Source organism: Lagopus muta, chromosome 3, assembly GCF_023343835.1.
Source record: "Lagopus muta isolate bLagMut1 chromosome 3, bLagMut1 primary, whole genome shotgun sequence".
NCBI lineage: Eukaryota > Metazoa > Chordata > Aves > Galliformes > Phasianidae > Lagopus > Lagopus muta.
In genome coordinates, this window is record NC_064435.1 from 36,242,609 (window position 1) to 36,258,769 (window position 16,161).

General features: G+C 37.3%; 1 protein-coding gene across 5 annotated transcripts in view; it reads right to left on the reverse strand.

Annotated features, from left to right (window-relative positions):
* Nucleotides 1–16,161, reverse strand: part of CHD7 (chromodomain helicase DNA binding protein 7) — a 126,780-nt gene that overhangs the window by 12,250 nt on the left and 98,369 nt on the right. For all 5 annotated transcript variants that reach the window (XM_048939908.1, XM_048939911.1, XM_048939909.1 and 2 more), the window contains 12 exons: nucleotides 14,291–14,546; nucleotides 9,790–10,000; nucleotides 9,045–9,240; nucleotides 8,655–8,822; nucleotides 7,804–7,983; nucleotides 7,407–7,517; nucleotides 7,116–7,321; nucleotides 5,978–6,177; nucleotides 5,227–5,386; nucleotides 2,230–2,319; nucleotides 1,630–1,733; nucleotides 95–224 (listed from right to left, as the gene is read on the reverse strand). In XM_048939908.1, coding sequence (XP_048795865.1) covers nucleotides 95–224; nucleotides 1,630–1,733; nucleotides 2,230–2,319; nucleotides 5,227–5,386; nucleotides 5,978–6,177; nucleotides 7,116–7,321; nucleotides 7,407–7,517; nucleotides 7,804–7,983; nucleotides 8,655–8,822; nucleotides 9,045–9,240; nucleotides 9,790–10,000; nucleotides 14,291–14,546 — 2,012 coding nt within the window. The remainder of the gene's footprint in view (nucleotides 1–94; nucleotides 225–1,629; nucleotides 1,734–2,229; nucleotides 2,320–5,226; nucleotides 5,387–5,977; nucleotides 6,178–7,115; nucleotides 7,322–7,406; nucleotides 7,518–7,803; nucleotides 7,984–8,654; nucleotides 8,823–9,044; nucleotides 9,241–9,789; nucleotides 10,001–14,290; nucleotides 14,547–16,161) is intronic.

Sequence of the window (16,161 nt, forward strand, 5' to 3'; positions counted from 1 at the left end):
CCTCAGGCAAGATGTAAGCAGAATATGACACATGAACTCGTGCCAACGTATACAATGCTGATAAAGTTTATTAATTTTTTCATGTCGTCCTTACCCATCACCGCCATCTGCTAACATGTCTGTCCCTCTCTGTTCAGCAGCTATGGCCTTTGCATCAGGCATGCCAACCCGTTCCAGAAAGCACAGTGTTGAATCAGCTCTCATGGAATTGTACTTCTCATAACCTGCAGAGTGGGAAGCAATTTTTTTTTTTTAAAGCTACGATCAACTGTAAAAAGAACAAGTTTAGGTAGTGAAATATAATTTTCTGGGTTCATTTATTTTTAAATAAAATTAAAAAGCTGTAACTGTGATTTTAAAGGAATTGTTTAATAAAAAATGATGCATTTTTTTCCCCAGTAGTTTTCATTTGTGTAATAACGTTTTTCATATTGATAAATTTCATCAGCACAGAAACATTTTAACATCAGCAGCATTACCAAACAGTAAAAATTGAATAGTTTTTTCAATGTAATCTCAATCTTTCACCAAAACTAACCCCACACTTCTATAAAGATTCCTACGTAACTCTTACAGTGGTTCTCCATATTCAGCACTCCCTACTGCAAACATACAGATGTGAATGGAAGCGCACACACACACACACACACTCTCTCTCTCTATAGCTCTAGCCTTGCTGGAACCCTCAGTGTAGGCTGTGAAAATGCTGTATACATGGGTTATACGTAAGGCCAACGAACCTGTCTTATTAGGTTTAGGATGATGCATGTCAGTAAGATGACACTGTTCCCTCTATGGTTTTCAAACTGCTGTTTGCTTTTTTACTGCCCAAGTTGACTAGATGGAAAATGGCAGATCCCAACAGTGCACTGCAGGAAAATGATTTTTAGACTAGACTTGCCTCAGCTGAGCCCACAAAACAGAGCTGCTGTACATAGGCAGAACAGCACAATTCAATTAGGATTTGTACTACAACACACTGCTCCTAACTGCTGTAGAGCCTCAAGCCAAACTGTAATCATGAAAGGTTTTATAAGCCATCATTCTCCCCTTTAGTCAGGCTGGGCTGCTGAGAATACCTCTGCGACCTCCAGAGAATTGGGATTATAATCAGGAATCGCTCACTGTATATATCATGCCAGCTCTGCATCCCCAGCCTTTCAAAGTTAACAAGGCTGCATCCCACTCAAGGGAGCCGGGAGTTCTCAACACTGACATTTGTGAAATATTGCTTGGAACAAAGCCCAGGAGGCACTTGTACAGATTAATAGCAGAGGTTAAGCCCACCGTCCACTTTGACACTGGTTGGCAGAGTTAGCAAGTGAAGCAGTGCTGGAAGCAAAGTTTATGGAGATCTATCTTACTATTTGGCTATTACTTAAACAAATATGGCTTTGTTTTATTTACAGCCAAGAAAGTAATGTTTTCTTCTCAAATGTTCTGCAAACATTTAAAAACAGCATCTGATATTTACAGCTCATATTAGGTTTTTAATGCAGGCAAGAAAAAAAAAAAGGGAGATACAAGCCAACAGTTCTTTGGAACAATACTTGTTAATATTATGACTGAACAGTCCTACACGCAGAAAGCTTTACAACTGAGTTTTGTTCAGAGTGAGACACCACTTACCGTGTTTGAATACTCCAATTAAAAGGGATTTATCCGCCTCCTTATCCCACCAGTCTGCAGGAACTTCAGCATGGAACGGCTCAGGTATCCATACATCTACTTCACTATAAAGACAGCATTATAAACATTTGCAAAGATGACTGGACAAAAACGTTAGAAAAAAAAGAGAAATGGTTCACACCACTTTGTAAATATGCTTCTTGAGGGGGAAAAAACAACACCAATTAGAATGCGTGGAAAATTACTTAGGATTGTTTAAAAGGAAATAATTAAAAAATATTAGGCTATTTTAGGAGTAAAATGCCAGTGGTTACCCAAACACGCTCATTTACAATCTTAGTATTTTTTAAAAAGAAAAATTAAAATTGAGTTACAATAATTCTTCAATATTAGCAATACTGAAAAATCCATATCAGTAATTTCCCACACTTTCCCTCCTGCAAGAAAACTACCCACCTCATTTGATAAAATAATAATGTGGCTTGCGAACCCATTTAACAGGAAGCACAACAACCTTTAAATGCTAAAATTATTATAGTACACGTGCTTTACATAAGCCAGCATCATAAAGCAAAAAAATAAACCTGCACTTGCACTAACCTTGAGTCAGCACCCTCTAAGATCCTGTCTGCTTGGTCCCCTATAACTTCTTGTCGTAGATAGTACAGCATGCGGACACGCAGCAGGACCCTGGAGAGGAAGGCAGAGGGGGGAAAAAGTTCTTAACTTCAGGACTGTTTGCCAACAGTGGCTTTTGGCAGCTGCTGCTGTTCATCCATCATCCTGCCAAGGCTGATTAGCCATGCTGTATGGTAGGCTTGAAGCGTGACAGATGGTGGCACATAATCACCTCTGTGTGGTGCTTTCTGCTGGCTTCCAACAGGCCTGCCTGGCAACCGCTTACACTGCACAGAGAGGGACCGAGCGCAGCCCAGCCCCGGCGCATTTCATTTAGTTCTACCTAGTGCAGCTTGTGAAGTTTAGACACGTACTCTACCACTGCCTCTGAAGTATTGAAGCAAGTTTGTAAACAACTGAGCAGATGGCTTTCAGTAACTGTTCTGCTTCATTATCTCATAAAATTTCCTCAGCTGCTGCCTTAATACCATTTTTGGAAGCACATCAGAAGTTGTAGGAATAAACGAGATATAAAATCTGGTTTTACTACCTTACAATAAACCCTCAATATGGAATGTCAGGTTTTTCAGATTATACAACTTTTTGCTTCCGAGAATGGGAGGAAAAAAAAATAATCCCCCATTTCCCCTAGGAGATATTAACTATTTTTACTCTCTACATTTCAAACTGCTATTTAATTTTACCTGCACACAACATAAGTGCCATAAGGAAGTGAAAAGTCTTCGTTGCCCATGTTTATTTTTTCCCATCCCTGCAACACTACAGTCGTTTTTGGGACCGCTGTCAGGTGTTGCAGCAACAGCTTAAGCTGGCAGGAGAGAGAATGGCAGACTGGATTTTCAAGGAGAGCAGAAAAGAGGTCATCCCTACAGAAAAAATGTCTCCCTGAAAATAATCAAGCTCTCCCATGTTTACCCAATTCAGGGCACCCCCTGCTGCCTAGTTCATGAAGTAGAATCAGCACCAGCTAAAAATGGAAATTATTCTGCCTGCCTTCTCCCTGTATCCAAATCCATCACGGCTACTGTTGAATTGCTGCTCTCAGAGCAGTAAGGGTAACTGGGGAGGCAGTAATCTGATCGCTCAGTTGCATGAAAAATTTAGACCACCACCAGTTTTGAGAACTCCTTGCTAGAGATCTGATGCAACAGAAGCGATATCCAATTTTACACGTGTTACCCAAGTAGTCCTTGGAAGAGTAGGGATTTGAATCAAGGTCATTTCTACAATTCAAAACATGTCAGACATGCTTTTTTTTGTAAGTTTGATAACCTGGACCAGTAAGGTGCCCCTTTTCTATGTTTGGCTATAGAAATAAGCTGGTCTCTAAGATGGTCTCTATCATCTTTGTATTAAGTGATAACAAATGTTATATCAAGCCGAAGGAAGAGAAAAAAAAAAAACCCACAAAACTAAACCAAAATGCAGAGGTTCTCTGTACCTTTCAGAAGTCCTCCACACAAAAGCAGCATGCATGTTACACATGAGAACAGGACACCCTGTTCTTACTTATCCAATAGATATTGCTATCTGATGAAGGAAATTACTCATACTTTCAATTAGCTTCTACCTCAGCTTGATTTTACCTGGGCTAAACATGTTGCTTCTACAATTCACTTAGTCCTGGTGGGTCTAGGAAGTGAAGGAAAAAAGATAGCAACTGAAAATATTCTTGTATTTGATACAGTGATACATCAGTCTTCCTGATCCTTCTAATTGTTCTACTGTATTATTTCAGCAGCACAATTTTAAAAATGAGTTTAAGGCTGATATAACTGATATAACAAGTAATGAGGACATGTTACCTGTGACAGCAAAATAATGTTACAGGAAAAAATTTATTTTAAGAGGAAGTGAAATGTAATAACTGAACTGAGTAACAGTTCAGAAAAAAGTCAAGAACCAGTTCACTTGCATGCGCACTTGCTAACATAATTCTCTAAATATCTGTTCTCATCAGCTGCAAATTAAGCTTGGTTAGCATCCAGAAATGAACTAATAAACCTTTTAAATGTCTTATCTCCTTCACATCACACCCCCCTCTGTTGACAGGCCACAGATACTTTTGAAATCAATAATTCCTTTCTAATAAGCACTTCTAACAAGACAATACATACTAAAAGCATAAAGACAACTTTTCACCGACACTGCTTTACACGTGTATGCTAGATACCCAACGAAGAACACTTGAAAGAAGTTGACACAAAAATAACCGAGATATTACAAACCAAAAGCAAAGAAGAGATGCACTTGAGAGACATTCATTCAACAATTAAGCAAAGGTTCCGGTGAAGAACCTTTTCCCAACACCCAACCTGACTCTCCACTGACACAGCTCCATGTCACTCTATCTGGTGCTGTAACTGATACCAGAGTGCAGAGATCTGAGCTTCCCCACTTCTACCCTTGTGAGAAGCTGTAGGCTGCTACAAGGCCTCATACCCTCAGCCTCCTCTGCTCTGGGCCAAACAAACCAACTCAGCGACTCCTCATGCACTTTGCCCTCTAGACCCCTCACCATCTTCATAGACCTCTTTTGGATGTTCTCTAATAATTTCGTTTTCATCTTATATTGTGGTGCTCAAAATAGCTCACAGTGCTCAAGGTAAAGCCATGCTAGTGCAGAGCAGAGCAGGATGTTGAGTTGTCAAGAGAAACAGATTTAAATGAGGGTATATTCTTTTCCCCATATGCTATTAAGAATAATCACATATTTGATTTCATTCTTATTTAAGTAGAAAACACATTTCTTCATAAATGTTTTAAGAATGGATCAATCATAAAGAGCTTACAGAAATATCCAGATATCTGCTAAGATGATTATCCCCCAAATTAGAAGCAATAATGCTCTTTACATCCTATTAAATAGCCCCATGCTCTATTAAAAACATTCCAAAGAAGTCACAGACTTTTGAAAAACATATAATAAAAAGCATTAAATGAAATAATAATACTTACTTATTACAATGATGTTTGAGATGTTTTCTATAGCTGTCTTCTTGAAATAATACATCCGGATTACAGGTGGTGAGCCAATCAGCATCCTGAAGCATTGGCTGTGAACTCTGGGCTTTTACTTTCTTGCCTTTCCTCCCTCTGGGCACTGGCGCAGACAGGCCTATACAAATCCCCAGTTATATCTTATGCAGTCTGAATAGAAAAGCTCTCACACCAAACTGCATTACAAACACACATTTACAGCTAAGCATCGCTGCTGTATTAGTTCCACTGTGGGCAATCAGAAACTGAACACAACATAATTTACCTGGAAATTGTGAATAACAAAATCAACCAAAACTATCACGCAAATTTAGGTGTGAAGATTTCAAAAATTCAGAGAACTATCCAGAAATTGGTGTCATATCAATATTTCTTCTAAAAATGCTCATGAATCTGAATGGCCATAAGGAAACAAGCTTTATGACTTATGGCCATTTGAAAGAGCTTAACTCCAGCAGTAGGCGATACTTAAAAACTACGTTAGAATATTTATTCAAACTGCTTTATGAGCAAGAGCACCGCATTCTACAAAGCATCTGAGGGCGACTTCCCCTTTAAGTACTGACCCAGTCAAAGCCCACCTTACTCATAAAATCTGACAAGATCCTACAACATGTCAGAACAGCTATAGTTTAAACTAAAGACATAGCACGACTGAAGCAATTCTTTCCTATTTACTAGCATCATTATTTGATTGTGGTAGACATACCGGAATGATTAACCAAAGCTCGAGTTTGCCCATCTGCAGTTGGAGTGATCAGATCCCAGATGAAACTTTTGATATTTTCATCCCCTTTGTAATGATTAAGGCAATATACCAGGATAGTCCGGCAGATGGTTTCCACATCTTGTTCTGTTAGCTGACGTTTATAGCGCCCATGTGAGAGGATGTCAGTCCAACGACCCCAGCTACAAGAAAAATATGTTCAATACAACAGCTAGGGCACTGGTATTTTAATTTGTGACTTTCAATTTAACTCCTGGTGCCAAGCAAGTTAGGACCTCCTGTATTACCACTAATGCATTCTGCGTTTGCAGGTTACATCGGGGAATCCCGCTTACAGCACCTAAGAGTTAAGAATGTTTATTTTACAGAACAGGCAATAAGTTCACTGCTCGTAAAGCTGCAATTGAACTACACTCAAAATAATAAAGTACATATGTTTAACTCTAATGGTCCCAGTAAACTACGAACAGGAAATTCAGCCAATTCCTACAGTCATGGGATTTGGGGAATCAGTTTTATTTTGATCCTGAAATTCATTATTAGTGACTGTTGCACACAGCTTTCTAGAAGTAAAGCCAGTTCTCCTGAAGCCCATTGGAACAGTAGTTAAATACAGCTACTTGCTTGCAAAGAGAAAATTCAGACTGGCATATCCAATGGGAAAGATAAGGCATCAATTAGTTGAAATCAAGTACCATCAAAACATGAGAACTATGCTAAAAAGCTCCGAATTGACTTGATTTCACAACCATACCAGTCTTCACAAATGCACTTTGTTATTCTCCACAATACTTAGAAAAGAAAGATGAAGTCTCAATAATTCTGGTATTCTTTACAATATAAGAAGCCAGAAACAAATATTCTGTCATCACAATACTACATATTTTATCAGTGAGCTCGTATCCACTGTGGGACACTGAACTCTTTAAGCTAAGAAATACATATATATCCCTATATATAAAGCAATATAAAATCTCACAGTTAAGTATAGATAGTACTGATGTAAAAAGCATACAGAGTGCATGTGAACAAGAAAAAGAGGAAAGAGTATTTACTATATGTAATTTACATATTTTCAGTTTTTATCCACAATCACACTATTTAATCTGTATATTCTTACCCATAAACCAACAAGTTCTTCTCTACCCTGAAACATTCACTTCTTGCATAACCCTGTGATTTGTCCTGAGGCCTACGGGGCTTTGTGCTAGGCTTTTCTTCGGAATCACTTTCCAGGTCTGAAAACTCCATCAGTTCATCCTCTTTGACTGCACTGTAGAGTCTGGTTTGCTTTCTTACTCTTGGTGTATCAATAACTAGGTTATTCTAAAATGAAAAGTGAAAATGTAGAAATTAAGGAGGAGAAAAATCTTCAATTTAAACGAACTGAGTACTGTCATAAAGCTCTTACCCTTCCATTTAAAGCATCAATATCCAGTTCAGCCTTCTTTGCCCACTTCTGCCAAAAATTAGGGTCATCCAAGGAAATGTCTGTCCTGTTCCCAGATGCAACAAAACTAGCCTAGAGGACATGAAAAAACATGCATTGATTTCTTAACCACACACTATAAAGATATCTATTTTCATTTGGAAGTGCAATGTTTAGGACTTCCAAAACAGCATTGTCAAGAAGCAAAAAAAAGGAGTCTATCAACTGTCTAACTGGAAATACAGATGTCCCAACAGTTTTGAGGAAGAAAACTGAAAAAAGTGTACTGAAAAACTCAATTGACACTGAAGGCGATTCAGTACTACTTCCATCTATTGTGGTCACAACTTTATTATTTTTCCTCCAAATGCCAATGCACCTTTGCAAACGTTGAGCCTTTTCCTTCAGATTCAATAGTAATTGTGTGTGTTCGCCTTAAGAGAATTTGATCAATATCCTCTTCACAAAACTTAGACCCTTCATCCTCCTCGTCCATCAGAGCACCGTACGCTCCCTTTCGAAGAAGATCTTCTATTTCTTTTTTAGAAAGCTGTTGCACCTGTAACATGTAAGAGAGACAGTTGTTTTGTTGTTTTAACACTAGTCAATGTTTATATCTAACAACATAATGACATCAATTGCCTTTTTACTTTGAATTTTAAGAACTGTACTCCTAACATAATGTGGTGTTGGTCAATTAAACATTCATGCTGAAGTCACCTTTAAAAGAAGAATGCAAACAACAACATTCTTAGGGTGAAGTTATATGAGTGGTTTAAATGATTTAATAATTCATTGTCATTGAATCTGCTTACTTTAGCTCCAGTGACTGCTAAACTCCTCCTGGGAACATACTTAACTTCCTAACCTGAGAAAAGGCCCAAGCAAAAAAGGCTAAAGCACACAAACATAAAACAAAAAGTATGGATGGATTGGCAGCCTGCAAGAAGCTCAAAAACTGTAAGAATCAACACTGTGTGAAGTGTAGAATGATGAGAATGAATGAGAACTGAGGAAACATGATTCTACCTGTCTGCTTTTGGCAATTAATGATGCATGAGATAGGCTGAGCCAGTTCATGTAGCCTTGCCCTTAATTAACCCCACTTTAAAATATATGCCATATTCTACCTGAAAGCCATCATTCTCCAGCTAAGATATAAGCAAGAAATAAAAACGTTATACATTCATATGATTTGTTGATCATGCATCTTAATATATTAATTCTTACCCCATTTGTAGCATTTTCTCTTCCACTCATAGATTGTAGCACAGCCTTGTCAAGGCCAAGCTTCAAGCTAGCTTTGTCAAACATTTCCCTTTCATAAGAATTCCTTGTAATCAACCTGTAAATTTTCACTGATTTGCTCTGTCCTATTCTGTGACATCGTGCTTGAGCCTGATGAAAGGACAGATACTCAGTTACAAGTGATAAAAGAAAAGAAAATCAATATAGAAAACTTACTTTAAATGTTATTACTTTCAATATAAATAATAATCTTTTTTTTTTTTTTTAAATTTTTTTTACTGAGTAGACAATAGTAATTTCTTTTGCAGGTGAACAAAATTTCACAGGAAATAAGCAAGAAGCTTGCAACTGAATCATTCCTTGTAATATTACCTGGAGGTCATTTTGAGGGTTCCAGTCTGAATCAAAAATGATGCAGGTATCAGCAGCAGTAAGATTAATGCCCAAGCCTCCTGCCCTTGTACACAGCAGGAAAACAAACCTATCAGAATCAGGTCTTGAAAACCTGTCAATAGCTGCCTGACGCAAGTTGCCTCTTACTCGGCCATCAATTCGTTCGTATGGGTACCTGAAATAAAGATGCATCGTAAGGAGAATTTTACTGCAAATATTCTTATTTCTGGCATTATTTCTTTCAAAAATACACAATTAAAAAATTCAAAAAAAAAAAAAAATCAAAAAGGGAAAATATGCCACTGTACTCTCAAAATAGCTGCAACAAACTGAGTGACTGTTGTGTTGTATCCAACAACTTCATCAGTGGAACATATACTATCTTGTCTCCTGCTTTATACCCTCCAGTAAAAATGAGGTTCTCACTGCAAGGAATGAAATAAATACTTGGGGTTAAGCAGAAAAACAACAAACAACTCCAGAGTAACTGAAACATTTAACTAACTAGTAAACTAGGAGGAGTCATTAAAGCCTCTCTGAGGTCATTTTCTACTCATCTGAAAGAAAAACTTCAGTACTTGCAACTTGCAGTCAGCTTACTCCAGAAAATACAGTAACAGTTTGAATTTCATCCCGTTACAATAAAGATCACTCACAGGTTAAATACTGTGGCCACTGAGGAACGCACTGTTTATTTAGAATTGCATTATATTGTTGCTCTCACCGTCTTTGAATGAGGTAGTCTTCCAGTATGTCCAAGCAGCGCACCATCTGGGAAAAGATAAGCACCCTGTGGCCACCAGCCTTCAGTTTTGGCAGCAGCTTGTCAATCAGTACTAGCTTGCCAGCAGCCTGGATCATTGCCTGGAGCTGAAAATCTGGAGAGTCGGCATTGTGTGTTTCTTTAAACTCTTCCAAAATTTTCTCTTCAGCACCTGCAAAGATTGGACAGCAATACATGAACACAGCAGAGGATTTTATCAATAAACAATGAGCTTGCCTTCAATACCCTATAGAGAGTACAGGAATGCTTTAAACACTATGTGAATAAACATTTATAGAAAATATTAGTCTTAAATTTAAAGCAGACATACACACAAACACAGTGTAATTAAGAAACCACTTCGAGTATTCATTCGATTTTTTAAGGGAGTAAAATCTTTTCTAAATAATTTCGTATAATCATTTAATGAACACAATTTAATAAGACATTACAAAAGAAGATGAAAAGGTAAGAACTATTCCAACTGTTAAATGTCCTCTTCGAAATTCAACATGGAAGAAAATTCTTGTTTTCACAGGAAAACGCAAGGAATACAAACCAAATTTGATGTCCAAAATGAAAGTTAATCACAAGCAAGACTTGGATCTACCCCTTAGATAGGTAGAGATTCAAAATCCAAACTGTGAAAAAGCTGATTTCCTTGGAAAAAAATAAGCGGTATGAAATTGTATTTTATCATCTATTTAGATTTTTCTCCTCACTGAACTTCTAATTTCTCCTCAGCTTTATGAAGCTGTTCAACATATATATTCTTTCCAGAACTAGTCAAAATTTCCTTCTTGACATCCCCTTTTCATATGAAGTAAAAGCATAGAAACAAATGTTCCTTGTACTGCACATTACCTGATGATACAGAACAAGTTTATGCCTTTCTTATGCTCATACGCTTTTATCCTATTTTAGTGTCACTTCTACATACAACATATTATTTAAACTTTATCAGATAACTATTCTTGGCTATACAGAAGACTAGGAATCTTCATCCTAAGCTTATTTCATATACAGACAAACCTTTTGAGGGGATGCCTTTTTCAGGTCCTCTGATTTTTGTTATTTTCTTAAAGAAAATGTAGCTTGTAACATCCAACATCAACATTACTTTTGAGTAACACAAAGAAAGGTGGGAGGGTTGGGGCAGGGAGAAAGAAAAGCTTACTGATAGGCATCCACTGAGAATCTCTCCCATATCCCAACTCTAACAAGATGCCTGTAAGCAAATAGGCAAATGCAGCCTCACTGTGTGATCACTGGTTCCTTGCCTACTGTAACATGGTGTCTTAACTAGATGCCACCCTATGCAGGCTGACAGCTTCTTATTACTTGCACTGCTCACTTTCACAAAATTCAGTGCTCTCACCTGAAGGTACTTTTACAACAAGGATTCCCTGCGCTTCAAGTATTACTGATCCTAATAGTTTGCACATAAGAAAAACAAACCCACATGAAAATAGAATTAGACAATCCTTCAAGCTATCCTTATTCATATTAGCCCACATTTTGCAAAACAGGAGAAATTAAGGCAGTAATCTCACTCTGTACTGAGCTTCGTCAATTTCAGAATATAATAAGCTGTCAAGTAGCTTGTATACAGTATGCAAACTCAGTATCTTCAAAAACAAACCAACTAGGCCAACCACACCACAACAAACCTACCAACAAGTCTTATGAATGATGAATTTTCAGTACTAGTGTTTCGTCTCAGCAAGATTCACTTCTATAACAGACCACAGTCTCTGAAAATCTGCTAGTCCAACCATCCTATCCTAGCTAAAACTCATAAAAGCCTGCCTTTTCCTTTTCAATCCTATTTCAATTGCAACTAAGTGATGAATGTGTAGCATCCCCAAGTAAGAGGTATCAGTACCTGTTACACTACTTGAAGTAGTATCTCGTACACCTCTAACACTTCTTTTCTTGATTTTTATTAATGAATGAAAAGAAGTCTGAACATGTGCTTTCCTGATAGCAGGAAATCTTTTAGTTAAGAGAGACTCCTTGGGCTCAAGAGAGCATAAGGAACAGAGCGAGAAACCTTTACAGTGTTCACCAGTGTACTGTGTAGCATGTGTAAGTACAGAGGCACTGTTGTCTCTTGTAGTCAGAGAAAGAAGTACAATGTATAAATACTTAAGTGGTTGCTAGGGAGGAAACAAGGAGTCCAGCTCTGAGAAAACCAATAGGACAATGCTTTGCCCATCTTGGCTGGAGAATACACAAAATGCAGCAGCTTCCTCTAGAAGTCTGCTCAAGGACAGTTCCAGCAGACAGCTATTCTCCTCTCAGCACCACAAAGCTAATCTACTGATCAAGAAACAAAGAATCACCACATTCAACTCCTGTCATACTACTTCCATGATACAAACTGCTATGTCTCTTAACTGAAGATTGCCTAGAACACTTAAGTCTATGTGAAACAAAACAATCTTCTACTTGGTCTATACATGCAAATACACGTGCACTGCTGCTTGTTTACAAAACCCTTAGATACAGCAGAAAATGAGAAGGGCTCCAAGACCTCTTTATAAAAGCCTCAAGTTTCCACAGTTTGCTACTCTTCAGGAAAACACCACTGAACATTATGCCATTACAAGGCCTCTTGTCAGAAATAAACTTGTGTCATCACTGTAAATACAAAGATGTTAATTACTGATCAACAAGATAAAACCTAGGGCTCAGACAACTACAGGACATAAGAGTATTTTCTCTCCTGGAATTAGAAGAACTTAGTTGCTCCTTCACACTAATAATAGTTGGGATTTATTATTTCTCCCTTGCATCAAATCTTAACAGCACCTGCTGGTTTTTTTTTTTTGTTGTTGTTGTTTGTTTGTTTTTGCTGCATCCCACTAAACAAGTCCAAATGAAGTCACAAAAATGTTAAAAAGGAAAAAGCTCAAGAGACATCTCCACCTCCCTTTATTTGGGTTAAAAAACCAGTCATTCAAAAATACTTGAAATTAGTCATTCAAAAATACTTGAAGTTTTCCATATAGCTACTTGAATTTAAGCAATCTTTAACATAAGTTAAATGATACGAGACTTGGGAAAAGAAAAAACAAATCGTTGTAAGCAATGCTGCAAATGCTACTCATTAATTTCAGAAAACAAAATAAGAGAAAGACATTTACTTTATTCCTCATTACATGAGACAAGGAAAAACAATCACTACATTAAAATGAACTGAAAGCCAAGGAACATAAAAGGCATTGAGTTCAGAAGCTCATAACCTGAACATCCTGAACCGTTTTCTGGTAAACCCACTTATGTAATAGATTAACTTAGAAGCAAAGAACTAACAAACAAATTCTAACAGAACCACAAAGCTAATTTAATTGTATGTTCATCTGAATTTAAAAACTGAGTAGCCCACCAGCATGGTTGAGTTCAGGTACTTTGGAGTATCTCTATATCGTGCCTTTGGAATAATTACTTGCAAATGAAATATAATTAGATGCCATTTGGTGAAGCAGTTTAAGCATAACAAAAAATGTTAAAAAAAAAAAAAAAAGCAAGCACTGCAATATGGAAGTCACACAATAAAAACTGCAATCACATATGGCTTATGATAAAACAGTCTTTCACCATGAAACTCGTAACTAGCATGAAACCAGCGACAGCATAAATCATACACAGTAACAAAGAGGAGATGGAAAACAAGGAACTAGTAGCATGCAACTACCTACAGAAGCTTATGCTACATCTTCAAAGGGAAGATTTGATCTGACCAACACATACACAGTTCAGCATACTTCAGAGAGCTGGTTCATAACCTAGTGTTTGCCATAGATAGTCCTGATCGAAAACCAATAGCAGCATCATAATGAAACAGAGTATTCACTGTTAAAATCTAATATAGCATTCACATAGACCTTTTTCCAGTCCAATTAAATTATGAAAATGAACTGACTACACATGTCCATAAAAGCACGTCTCAGTCATTTCTTGACTCACTACTTTTATTCAGAAATGTTTAGTACTCTCTCATAGTACCCTGTGGAAGACAACAACTAGTAGCTAACCAACTATGAAGAAAAAAAAACGTCATTTATACAGCAGCATCCAAGAACCCACATGATAACTGAAGTATTCTTTGTAAGAAGTACAGAAAGAAAAAATTCTAATACTAACATGATACTAACACCAACTGTGACAGGACTAGCAAGCCTTGAAAAGAGCAGCACAGATGTTTTCAAAAGCAATGCTGTCCTGACTAGCAGATTTCTAAACACAAGAGAACTGAAAAGGTTCTGTCACTATTCTAATTTAAAAATACAGAAATAAAAATACACAGTATGTTCACTCAGTCACTTTTGCTGCTTTCAGCATACCAATTTCATGGAAAGAAGAATTAACAACTATCCCTCAAAGAAACTAGAACAACATTTTTAACACAGTGAGCAGTCTTAAAAATACTTCCTGAAAAGATGATGATGTAACTTACCATTAATAAGGTACGGATGATTGCAGCATTTTCTTAGTTCCATCATAGTGTTTAAAAGATTAGGTACATTTGCCTGACCTCCACCTTTTGAGAGAAACGCAAAATTCTTCTCAAGAATAGCACGATAGTATTTCTTCTGAATATTCGTCAGCTCAACTTCAATGATGGTTTCCTCTTTGGGGGCCAGGTTCTTTTCCACATCCTCCTTGAGACGTCTCAGCATCATTGGCTTCAAAATAGCTTGCAGTTTCTGCACCTAGGAGACATTAAATAAACAACAATCAAAGCTCTAAGTCTTCACATATTTATTTTTTCTATTTCTAACGTTTTCTTGATTCTGAAGTCCCCCTCTCTTTATTTATTTATTTTAACTCAGATCACAAGTAGGCAGCATTTAAGCCTTTTCTCAAGGGCCTAGAAACTGAAATTTCCTTGTTAACACTGTGACATAAATTTCTGAAGTCAATGTTTAGTGAACACCACTTCCGTTCAGTGCATGTCATTCAATGATCTCCCTTAGAACCATCCCTCTAGACAAAGGCAGTACTGCACACCAATTGTGCAGAGCTAACCCTAAGTAGGCAGAGCTCAGCAAATCTGACTGTAAGAACAAGTTTTAGAGTAACTTCTAACCACTAAATACAGTGAATTACACTGTTTTTCCCTTCAAATGTCTGCTCCTAATTCTTCTTACTTTTAGACATTTCTTAGACATACTTTAATTTCTTTTGACATTCGCCAAAGCAGAAAACTACTTAGGCCTGTTCTCAAAACAAACATTCCATATTTCTGTATTTTTTTTTTTTAAATGCTATTTTATTTTATTTTTGTCTCCAGGTTTAGCAACATACACTTTACGAAGCAAAGGGAAAACATCCATTTTCCTTCTATAAGGTTTGCTGAGTTTGGTCAAGTCTTTATGACGGCCTTTACACAAAAACTCAAGCATACTCCATACACATATAATGAGTTGGCATTAAGGTTGTTTTTAAAAGTTCCATCTCTCATCAAACTACAAATCAGCTCCGAGCTAAAGAGCTGAAATTGATCACCGTCTCCTACTAGGGTGCTGTGTAACAGAAACAAGAACAAAAGCAGCTTTCTCCTGAATTCATGTAATTCCTATAGTAATAGCACAACTTCAAGAGAAAGGAGATAAATTAGTCCAGAGAGATGAACAATGAAAAAATTATATGCAATAGGACTGCAAGGAATGAAGGAGAAAACCTAAACTGCTAACATATAATCTCTTTAATCGTTTAAAAGAAAAATCAAATTTCAGAAGCGATGTATTCACAAAAACAACACTTCTTCCAAAACTCGTTGCCCAAGCAATCCAGGTTCCAAATCTGCTGACGACTCAAGGCATTATTTTAGTTATATTTTCACTTACAACATCAAAAATTTCCAGTTTCGCTCCGCTGACATTTTGAGCTGGCCAGACAGAAGCTATGTTGAGAGTTAGGATATATTAACTCCAGCTCAAACACTATATTAACAGGAGTACATGGCTTCTGGATCACAGTTGGCTCACTTCCAATCAGGTCAGAGTCCAGGCTGACTGACATGCAACTGCCTGCACAATCTGTGGAAACGTACCCTTACGATTCCCGCAGGACACGCAGCGATTGTCCAGAAGGGGCTGGGAAAGAATTGGGTGGTTTTTTGGGTTTGTTTTAAATTTAGACAATTACCTATAATAGAGATAATCTCAAAGACAGTTAACCACTTGAAGCTCTCAAAAGTCAGAAATTCAAGAAACTGGGGAGCTTTTAGACAGAGCCAAGACAAAGTTGTACACAAAACGCATGCAGTCACGAGGTTAGATTACCACACGGTGCAAAGAGCCACATTAAGGTGCCTAAATTAAG